This window comes from Acipenser ruthenus, chromosome 57 (genome assembly GCF_902713425.1).
Source record: "Acipenser ruthenus chromosome 57, fAciRut3.2 maternal haplotype, whole genome shotgun sequence".
Lineage (NCBI taxonomy): Eukaryota > Metazoa > Chordata > Actinopteri > Acipenseriformes > Acipenseridae > Acipenser > Acipenser ruthenus.
The window spans coordinates 3,741,646-3,752,905 of record NC_081245.1 but is presented as its reverse complement, the minus strand read 5'-3'; the positions used below and the strand labels follow the sequence as shown (position 1 = coordinate 3,752,905).

The 11,260-nt window shown below is 37.9% G+C and overlaps 1 protein-coding gene across 1 annotated transcript; it reads left to right on the top strand.

Annotated features, from left to right (window-relative positions):
- Positions 1-4,763, top strand: LOC117407681 (zinc finger protein OZF-like). Its single transcript, XM_059017535.1, has 2 exons — positions 1-100; positions 401-4,763. The coding sequence occupies exons 1-2, from the start codon at positions 1-3 to the stop codon at positions 1,681-1,683; spliced, it is 1,383 nt and encodes a 460-aa protein (XP_058873518.1). The 3' UTR covers positions 1,684-4,763.
- Positions 4,764-11,260: the final 6,497 nt, after the last annotated feature.

The window sequence follows — 11,260 nt, the reverse complement described above, 5'->3', positions numbered from 1 at the left end:
ATGGAATCTAGCCGCTGTGAGGATTATCCTCCTGAACAGATCTGCATGAAACCCAATCAGCCTGTCTCTGAAGACACTGGTTCTAGTGTTGGAGAAGAGGGCACTGTGCTGGGGTCCATTCAGAGGAAACATCACCCCCCTCAGGAAAGAGATGCAGATGGAAAGGAGGAAGGAGCGATGCCGTCCACGAGCAGCACAGCCTGTGAGTAGAATGTCAAAAATACAGTTTATATAAGAATTGCAATTGTTTTGTGAAGGATTAAGAGTTTATCATCTTTCTTGCTATTCATTGTTCTAATTGTTAACAGTGATGGATGTGAGGTGCAGCCTTGCAGGAAAGTGGCTGTGATTCAATGCTGTGCAGTAACCTTGGCTTCTGTTTCCTGCGCTTCTAAAGCAGATCTAGGAAGACGCACCTCCACTTCAGCACCCCAGAGCAAAATCTCTACTGATGGGAAACTGCAGCGTAAGCAGAAACACAGAGAGTCGACTCCCCAAGATGATTATGTGAAGAAACTGAGAACTCGCTCGGTTCAGAATCTTTCTGCACAAGATAGCCGACCACTTCCTGTGGGATATACAGCGACTCCACATCCTGACAGTTCTGCAACCCAGGGCAACTTCATTTCCTTACAAACTCCACAGCAGGTTCCTTCAGAGCAAATTTTGTATCACTGTTCTGAATGTGTCACCAATTTCAGTGATCGGGAAAAGCTGAAAACACACCAGCGAATTCACACGGGAGAGAATCCGTTTCACTGTGCTGATTGTGGGAAGAGTTTTAATGAGAAATGTAAACTTCCGTTACACCAGCAAATTCACACAGGAGAGAAACCATTTGTGTGTTCTGACTGTGGAAGGAGTTTTAAACAGAAACGTAGACTGCAAACACACCAGTTAACTCACACAGGAGAGAAGCCGTATGTGTGTCCAGTATGTGGGAAGAGTTTCAATCGGAAAGACAGCCTCAGAACACACCACATAAAAATCCACATGGGAGAGAAACCATACGAGTGTCCTGACTGTGGGAGGCATTTTAATCACAAATGTAACCTTCAAAGACACCAGCGAATTCACAGAGGAGAGAAACCGTTTCACTGTGCTGATTGTGGGAGGTGTTTTAATCACAAACGTAACCTTCACAGACACAAGCGAATTCACACAGGAGAGAAACCGTTTCACTGTGCTGATTGTGGGAGGAGTTTTAATCAGAAAATTGACCTTCAAAGACACCAGCTAACTCACAGTACAGATAAACTGTTTCAATGTGCTGATTGTGGGAAAGGTTTTAATCGTAAACATAGACTTAAAGCACACCAGCGAATTCACACGGGAGAGAAACCGTTTCACTGTGCTGATTGTGGGAATAGTTTTAATCAGAAATGTAAATTTCAGTTACACCAGCGAATTCACACGGGAGAGAAACCATTTGTGTGTTCTGACTGTGGGAAGAGTTTTAAACAGAAACGTAGACTGCAAACTCACCAGCGAATTCACACAGGAGAGAAACCGTATGAGTGTCCAGTATGTGGGAAGAGTTTGAGTCGGAAGGACAACCTCAGAACACACCTCATAACCCACACGGGAGAGAAACCTTTTGAGTGTAGTGAGTGTGGGAAGAGATTTGCAGAGTCAAAAAAACTAAAGAAACACAGTCTAGTTCACAGAGATGTTGTCAGGTAGGACACTTACAAAAAAAAAAAAATTCAGTTTTCTTAATGAAAGCATCTCAATCACACCAGAATACCAAAGCAGACCCTGCGTCTCTCTCGTCGGTTTCAAATGCAGAGAGCTGTGAAAATAAATGAATTCAACTCAAAAAACCCCAAGCCTGCTGTGTATGCAAATGATTGTAGCCCTGTTTCCTACAGCAGTGCTTCTGAAACTGGGGAGGCACAGAATGTATCCTGGGGGGGTTGAGAAAGCTCAGGCAAACATGTAAAAATGACCGCGCACATCTTAACCTGTATATATATTAAAACAAATGCTACTGCTGACACCTCCTGCCACACGAAGTACCGCAGACGAGAGGAAGGGTCCCAGGGTGTCAGCTTCAACAACATTACTGGGGAGTGGCTTCCAGACCCTCACCAGTCTCTGTGTAAAAAAAGTGCCTCCTATTTTCTTGTCAATTTAAGGGTCCATATTTCCAATGACAGATGTTAGAACATTAGTAGCTACACAACAACCCTGCAGTTTTGCAATTACAGACGCACACATTTCTTGGGCGAGTTCCTTCGTCAAGTAGCAGCTTTGTGAAGTTCCCGGTGATTCTAAAGAAAAATCTTTCAAGTCACTTTGCTGGTCAGAGATACTTACATCTGTCATTGAAAATATGTCATTGAAAACTTGTGCATGAATTGCATTCAGATATAAAAGATGATGTAATGAGCTTCGTATCTTCTCACGACGCCATCAGATCTAAGATGGAGAAAAGCTTCGACAGCTTTGAAAATCCATTTACAAACTTTAATACTCAAGCTAAATGGAAAAAAACAATTAAGTGAAAAATGAGGTGTAGTGGAGTCTGTTGAGATCCCTCTAGGAGTAAGATTTGACAGCAGAAGAAACCGGGATACAGGCACATATGATCACGATCCTGTAACTGACAAGTGTATCTATATTCCATTGTTAGAAACTCTAAAGTTTATATTTAGGATTCCAGACATTTGTAATCCTATTGTACAACCCTGTGAACAAAACGCGGTTTATAAAGATTTTTGGTGACGGCAGCTGCTATAGAAATCATCCACTTTTCTCTCGGCATAAAAATGCATTTCAAATACAACTTTACTAGGATGACTTTGAAACTGCAAACCCATTAGGATCCAAGCAAGGGATACATCAAATTGGAAGCTTATATTTTATTCTTAGAAATCTTTCTCAAAATGTAAATTCAGCACTAATGAATATTCACCTTGTTTCACTGTTGCACACACAAGATATTAAAAAGTATGGATTTAATGCTATATTACAACCTCACGTTGATGATTTAAAAATTCTTGAAAGTACTGGAATTAAAGTTCCCTTTTCTGAAGAACCAATTGATGGTACAGTTGCTCAGTTCACAGGAGATACCTTAGGGGTGCACACACTTCTGGGGTTCAGGGAATCTTTCAGTTCAGTTTTTTTCTGTCGACTCCGCTTGATTGATAAGAATGCGCCTGAGTCAGTATTCAGCGACGATGATTCTAACATCATATTACGTGACAGAGTTTTGCATGAACAGCATTGCAATGATCTGTTAGCAGACCCTACATGACCCTCCTCCTTTGGACTGAAGCGATATTGTTTGCTGAATGACTTACAGTTTCTTTCACATTTCTGATCATTTTGCTTTTGATATTATGCGCGATGTCCTCGAAGGCGTCCCCCAGTATGAAATGAAGTTGCTTTTTGGCTCTCTCTCTGACAGTGTCATCTCCAAGCATGACATCATAGAATTCACTCTTAGAATTATGGTTTCTTGGAGAGAAAGAATCGTCCAAGGTTCAATCTAGAGCAGTCTGGCAATGGGATAGAGCTCAGTGCTATGCGGGTAGCAGTGTGGAGTAGTGGTTAGGGCTCTGGACTCTTGACTGGAGGGTCGTGGGTTCAATCCCAGGTGGGGGGACACTGCTGCTGTACCCTTGAGCAAGGTACTGTACCTAGATTGCTCCAGTAAAAACCCAACTGTATAAATTGGTAATTGTATGTAAAATGTGATATATGTATAATGTGATATCTTGTAACAATTGTAAGTCGCCCTGAATAAGGGCGTCTGCTAAGAAATTAATAATAATAAACTCAAGCACCTAATTGCAGAACATCATGAGCTTTTCAGAGACCTATACCCACAATGCAATTCGATTCCAAAGCACCATTTCATGATCCATTATCCCAGATGCATCAGAGAAATAGATCCATTATTGCATTTCTGGGCAATGAGATTTGAGGCAAAGCACAAGTTTATTAAAAACAGTGTTAAAGAATTTCAAAACTATTATCAAATCACTGGCCCAAAAACACCAAATAGCTACAGCATGCCACTGGGAGTCTTTATCAATAAAGACTATTGAATGTGGACCTCTTAAAACACGAGCTTTAAATGATTTTCCTTAAAACGTTCCATTTGATCTTCAGACTTCATATGGCTTTGAAGAACCTGATTTGCATGCGGTTCCAGTGAGTTATTTAATGTAGATGCCAACCACAACATTGTATTTTGATTTGAAGTTCTATAGTTTTGGAATTGAAATAAGTATCGTGGCATTTTGAGGGCTGGTTATGCAATGGGAATTTCTATAAATATGGAGATATAAAGGAAGATGTAAATATCACTCCTTCCACAGAAGGTGCAGGTTTGTCACTGCTTCCATTGAATTGTGGAGATTTAGAAATCGCAGCCAAATGTGTGTTCACAAAGAACGTCCAAAATATGAGATCCAAAGGCAACCAAACCACTCACCATGGACACAAACTTTTGGCTGTGATATCAAAATCTCCCGAGTTAAAGTGAAAGAGTAACAAAATGTCATGTTCTGGAGTTAAATGCATTTGTGTGAATTACAAGTTGGGCTACAGAAATAGTACAAAATAACCCAGGATGGCAGTGAGGACATTTTGATTTGTAAAATGATATTCAAGTGTACTTTTTTTTCCTTTACCATCAGTTATTCTTGTGGATGAACACTGTTTTCTAAGAGTAACTGACATCCAAAAATTATAAACTGTACTTGGTGTCCAAAAGGTGTATTTTGTGAAATAAATGCTTTGATTTAATAGAGTCATGTGCCTGGATCCCTTTTTAGAATTTGTATGAAGTGTATTTAATTAGTGCTTTGTCTTACAAGTATTCCTATAGCATAGTATTTAATCTATGAAGCTGAATATTTCTGAGTGAGTTAAAATTACTAAATAGCAGTGTGACATTTACACTTACACCACAATATAGTTAAACTTACACTGAATGAGATGACATTTAAACTCCTACAGTGTTGAAAACTTTACTCTCTAGCAGGGTTAATTTCTTAACACTTTCCAAAGTGTTCATTTAACACGGAAATCGAGGGAGCCATATGTTCACTACAAAAGTGTCAGAGTTAATTATGGGTTAATCCGGCCTTCATTGGAGGTATATTTTAGGAACAGCTTGTGGCACTGGCAAGATACAATTAAATAAATAAATAAATAAATCCATAGTCATGGTCCAGGACGTTAAACAGAATATGAATTATTAAACACATAATCAGAAAACAAGTGATTCACATGATTGATTGTATAATAAAATTACTCTGCTGTGAACTTGCTCAGCACATCGCTACAGTTGTGTACTTATAAGCAATGTGAGTACAAAATAACAAAACCGGGAAGATAATGTTACTGTTTCTGACCGGGACAAAAACATGAAGTCTGAAAACTGGCAAGCCCGGCTTTACCGGGGCGTCTGGTCACCCTGGTCAAGGAATCCATTGCCGTTGTCATGGCAAATTTCGCCCCCCTGCCAAATTTGTCCCCCCCTGAGTCATGTGACATATTAGCGTACGAGTCACGTGACGATCAGATTTCGTGATGCAGAAATGATAGGGTAAAACATCGGCATTTTACTTACTGAAAGTTACGTTTGCTTTTTTATTGTCATTTATTCGTGTTATATTAATTTTTTTATATGTATCAATGTTTTTTGTATGATAAATGGTTGTGTATTTTATTTGATTGCTCTTCACGTGATTACATAATAGCTTTTACAGTAAATATAAAATACATTAAGTCTTGTTTAATTACATATATATATATATATATATATATATATATATATATATATATATATATATACATATATGCTAATAAATAATAATAATAATAATAATAATAATAATAATAATAATAATAATAAAGTTGAACAGCTTAAATGATCACAACTGGCAAACGTTATATTACAATTGTAACTTTTCAAATAAAAAAATGTTTATAACAAACAATAAGTTAGAAGTATAGTCTGGTAATAATTTCTACACATTTGTGGGTAGTCATGTTGATGTTTATAGTCTTGCTGTACTTATGGATCACAATCAGGGAGTTGTCATGATTACACATACAGTTGCAGACAAAATTATTTTTTTAATTGTTGTGAAATGTGGTAAGGTCGCGTAAAAGCCTTTTGTGTTTAGATGACTTTGTATAGTTATTTCATACACTGCTATACCAGATGTTTCTTTAGATCCTTGGCTGTTAATGGTGGATTTTTGCGAGCTGCTCGAACAGTTCTTTATGCTATAGTCGTACTTTTCCTGGGACGTCCATTCCTTTCCATGCTTTCAGTTGAATTAGTCTTCAAATACTTCCTGATTATTGTGGATTTTTGTATTACAATTTTTTTCCCCTCAACTCTCTTTATCGATTCCCCTGCTGCTGTAGTAGTTACTGTAACAAGTGCTTTTCTCGCATCTGGATCCAACTCCTTTGTTTTACCATGCTGTGCTGAGTGCACAAACTATTTTGCTTCAGTTTCTGTGCGTGTTTTACAACTAATGGTTTTTTTTATATATAATATTGCTAAATTGATAAGTAGTGGTTTCTAATTGATTAATAGTGACTAACTCAATTAAGACTAACCTTAACTTACACAGACTTTAATTGAAAATGTGCCAATAAGTTTGTGATTAACAAATATTGTTATTTACACCAATATGATTAATATAGGTTATACAGTAGCTTCAGTGTATATTGTGAGAAACATTTAGGGAATGTCAAAAATTAAAGGAATGAACAGGTCAAAAGATTTAATCTTTAGCATTATTCATGCATGGTCTTGCACTAAATCTGCAAACACATTTCTCTTAGTTTAACCATATAACTTGTCATTAAAAAATGAAGTAATACACCCTCATGGTATGTGTTGCCACTTCCTACAGTGTTTGTCAGATCATTGGCATCGTCCTGGAATGGAGCCTGTCATTCTCAAAGCAGGTCTGCAGATTGGTGGTTGTTCATTTGTTATCAGTAATACTGTATATGCATTTGTTAAATATGTATGAAGCCAAATTATATCATATGCTATAAAGTAAGAATGTTTCTTCCATAACTTCAAACACTCAAAAGTACAAATTTGGAACTAGAAGCAATATGATTGTTAACCACAACATATTGTCCCTGACTTTAGTGTGTATAATTCAGGCTCTTAACTAATGAAGCATACAGGATGTCAGATTTGTGTAAATGCTAGAGTAGAAGTCAATCTAGATCCGAGTTGTCCAGTCTTAGTCCTGGGGAACCCTTAACAGAGCACTGCAGGGCAAGCAGAAATCTGCACTCAGTCATTTTAGTGGGTTGTGTATCAGGTGTAGTTGTCCAAACCAGAAAGACATTCACAAAAAAGGCACATGTTGAAAAATGTAGCAAACTTTTTTTTCTGTATTCTTCACAATAAAACAAGTACATGATCAGATTGCATATTTCCATTGTAACGTGCGATCCAGGACTTAATGCGTAAGCATTAGTGGAAAAAAAAACACTAGACTGCAGGTCAGCTTTGGTAAAAAGCCCCGTCACCACGTCAAGGTCCTGACCGATGGAGTGGGGCGTTAGGAGCAGGTTTAACAGAACTTTAAAATGCCTTCTCACATAACCCTCAAAAAAAGAAGGACTTTAAAGAAGCTGCCTGTCGAAAAATGACATCACCAATTTATAGTGACGTGTGTTATCAGTAAATCATACGGACATTTCATGCTCTCAACTTCTATAATATGTAATTGTCTAATATCAGTTAATAGGAATGGAAATCGAATTTGAAATTGAAGCATTAATGTCTGAAACATGTACACGTAAAATGTGAAGTTGTTTATCACTTCAGAATTACATCTACTGTACTTTTATATCATGTTACACCCACCTTATTTGGCACAATATCACTTCAATACAGTGAATCAGCCCCTCCCCAGCTGGTTCAATATAACTACATTAAACAAGGTGGGTGTTAGAACTGACATCCAATTTACTTTTGATATCTCTGCCCTGGAAATACTCAAGTCAGGCAGTAATTCAGTAGTTCAGAAACTAAGACTACCATACCAATCAAAAATGAAAATTAAATATATATATATATATATATATATATATATATATATATATATATATATATATATATATATATATATATATATATATATATAATTACACACACACACGTTTATCATTTATTTAGATGTACATCTTCAAAAATACAGGGCGGCTTCAATAACTTATAATGTATTAATATTAATTTTCAATATTTCTCTATTTTTTTTTACCTTTCAAAACGAATGTACTGGCTTTCTTTCTGATACCCCTCTTCTCCTCTTTGGTGGCTTGTTCAGGATACTCACCTGTGCTGAGGTAGCGATATACCGCTCTCAAGTGATCCATATCGATTGATAAATGTAGTTTTCTGAGGGGGAAAAAAACACAGTATTACAAATTTGTCCTGTAAAAAGAGAAATTATTTGATTACAATTGTACGACGGCGCCAACGAACTCCAACTGTCAGTGTCAAGATCTGTGGAGCAAAAGCAGTGAAGCGCTTAGCAACAGAACGCTGACATGTCACATGACTCAGGGGGGGACAAATTTGGCACGAGACCGTCAGCTTCCATCCGGGTGTTTCCAGCAGGAGGCGCCAATCCGCTAACGTGACGTCACGACGCGCTCGTCTCCATGGGAGCAGGGAGGAAGCGGAAGTGTGTGCGGGTTTGTTTACATTGTGTGTGTGGGACTGCGTGGGGTTGTTGAGCTGCAGCAACAGAGAAACTTGCTCAATAAGTCAAGTGCTGACTGAATAACAAAGAGAGGCTCCCAATATTATTCATAATAAAAGCGTGAATACAGAAAGGATATCAGTCTCAAGCTAACAGTCAGTGAAGATGGACGTCAGCGTCTCCGTGTCGTTCTTTCAAGACGAGCTCGCCTCTACCATCGAGCACGCAGTGAAAGCGGCTGTAGACACCGTCTTGTGCCAAATCACAAAAGTTGTCGGCAGCAAATTCACTGAATTCCAAATGGAAATGGCTGGAAAGGAGAAAGAGAATGAAAGTCTGAAGCTGAGATTGGAAATATCAGAGAGCGAGTTGAAAGCGGTGCGGGAATGCATGAACGCTGCAGATGCAGACATTAAACAACCTCTCAGAAACATGAACCCCGACTGCAATGAACAAGACTTTCAGAGGAACGAGAACCAGGGATTATTCATCAGAGTTCAAGGTGAGTTTAATAATGTTATGGTTCTTGTATGCCTTCCAGTCATTAAAAAAAAAAAGAAATTAAATACACCGCTACCCAGGGCCGGATTGATCTACACGCAGATAACGCTATATTGTAGGGACCCCCAGCAGAATTGGGGCCGCCGTTTGTTTGGGACATTTGACAAAATCTGCATGTTATTTTGTTGTTTTATGACGGGTAGGCTTTCTCGAGTACAGCATACCCGATCGTCCTCAGACCCTCTCCATTCCAGTCACAAAATCTACAGCGCCATGTCCTGTGTGTATTACAAATGAAATAACAATACAACACTAACATACCAATGTTAACATTAGGATTTTTTTTTTTTTAATCCATTACAGAATAGGTCCATTTTGGCTAACGTGGCGCTGTAGATTTTTTTTTTTTTTTTTGACAGAGCGGTAAGGAGGAACATAAGTGTGTCAAATATAGATATTGTTTGAGATTTGTTCTGTATTGGGGTGCAGCTGTGGACGGAACAGAGAGTCGTAACGCCACAAGTAAAGTGTTTAGAGAGGACGAAAAATAACTGAGAGAGAAGCGTGCTAGCAAAGCTGTAACTAAATCCAACTCCTTAATAATAAACGTGTGTATCGAGTTGCCCACAACATTATGTTTCCAGATACATTAATACATAAATATGTGATTATCATTTTTAGTAGTCGTAGTAATAATAATATGCCCTGGACGTGTTTTCTCACGCAAGCAGTCTCTGTAAGTCGCCTTGGATAAAGGCGACTGCTAAATAAACAAATAATAATAATAATAATAATGTACAATACCAAATGCCCCACGCGCTCTGCCTCCTGGGAGAGATGCGTCCCTTGTCCTACTACGTCAGAGGCTTATCCAAATGCGCAGCATGCCTGTTTACATTTTAGAAACTTTTTCATTTGGGCGGTTGGAAATTTAGAAAAAAAAAAAGTTTGGGTAGAGGTGTTCACAATGCGGGAGGCTGAAGGAAATTCAAATGTGGATGTCTGCAGTTGACTAGAACGGTTTCAGTCCCTAGTGTTTGTTTCCTTCTGTAGGAGGAAATCTACAAAGAGGTCTGGAAAAACAAACAAACACTGTTTTTGCTTTAATTTTATATATATATATATATATATATATATATATATATATATATATATATATATATATATATATATATATATAATTCATTAACAACAAAGTAAACTTATCACTATTATAACACATTCATTTTAAATCACGGGAAGTAATGTTAAAACTCTACAATGCATTAGTAAGACCTCACCTAGAATATTGTGTTCAGTTCTGGTCACCTCGTTACAAAAAGGATATTGCTGCTCTAGAAAGAGTGCAAAGAAGAGCACTCCACATTGAATTGAACATCATTATATATATATATATATATATAATATAGCAACCAGAATTATCCCGGGTTTAAAAGGCATCTTGTATGCAGACAGGCTAAAAGAATTGAATCTGTTCAGTCTTGAACAAAGAAGACTACGCGGTGATCTGATTCAAACATTCAAAATCCTAAAAGGTATAGATAGTGTCGACCCAGGGGACTTCTTTGACCTGAAAAAAGAAACAAGGTCCAGGGGTCACAAATGGAGATTAGATAAAGGGCCATTCAGAACAGAAAATAGGAGGCACTTTTTTACACAGAGAATTGTGAGGGTCTGGAACCATCTCCCCAGTAATGTTATTGAAGCCGACACCCTGGGATCCTTCAAGAAGCTGCTTGATGAGATTCTGGGGATCAATAAGCTACTAACAACCAAACGAGCAAGATGGGCTGAATGGCCTCCTCTCATTTGGAAACTTTCTTATGTTCTTATTTTCGAAAAAAAAATAAGGTACTGTATATAAATGATAGACATTGACAACATGTTTTTTCTATTCTTTTTAATCCCTCGATCATTCATCCATGACCACGACACGCTTGAGTGACTGTGACTGAAGCAGATGCACTTAATTACCTAATTAGTGAGACAGTTGATTGGACACTGGATATGGAGCGATTTCAGCTGTTGAATTGCAAGCTTGAGTAAAA

Bases quoted from the DNA above. Each gene is read 5' to 3' on its own strand.
- LOC117407681 (XM_059017535.1), top strand. From the start codon at position 1: ATGGAATCTAGCCGCTGTGAGGATTATCCTCCTGAACAGATCTGCATG. The intron at 101-400 runs GCACTGTGCTGG...CTTCTAAAGCAG, and splicing joins TTCTAGTGTTGGAGAAGAGG to ATCTAGGAAGACGCACCTCC.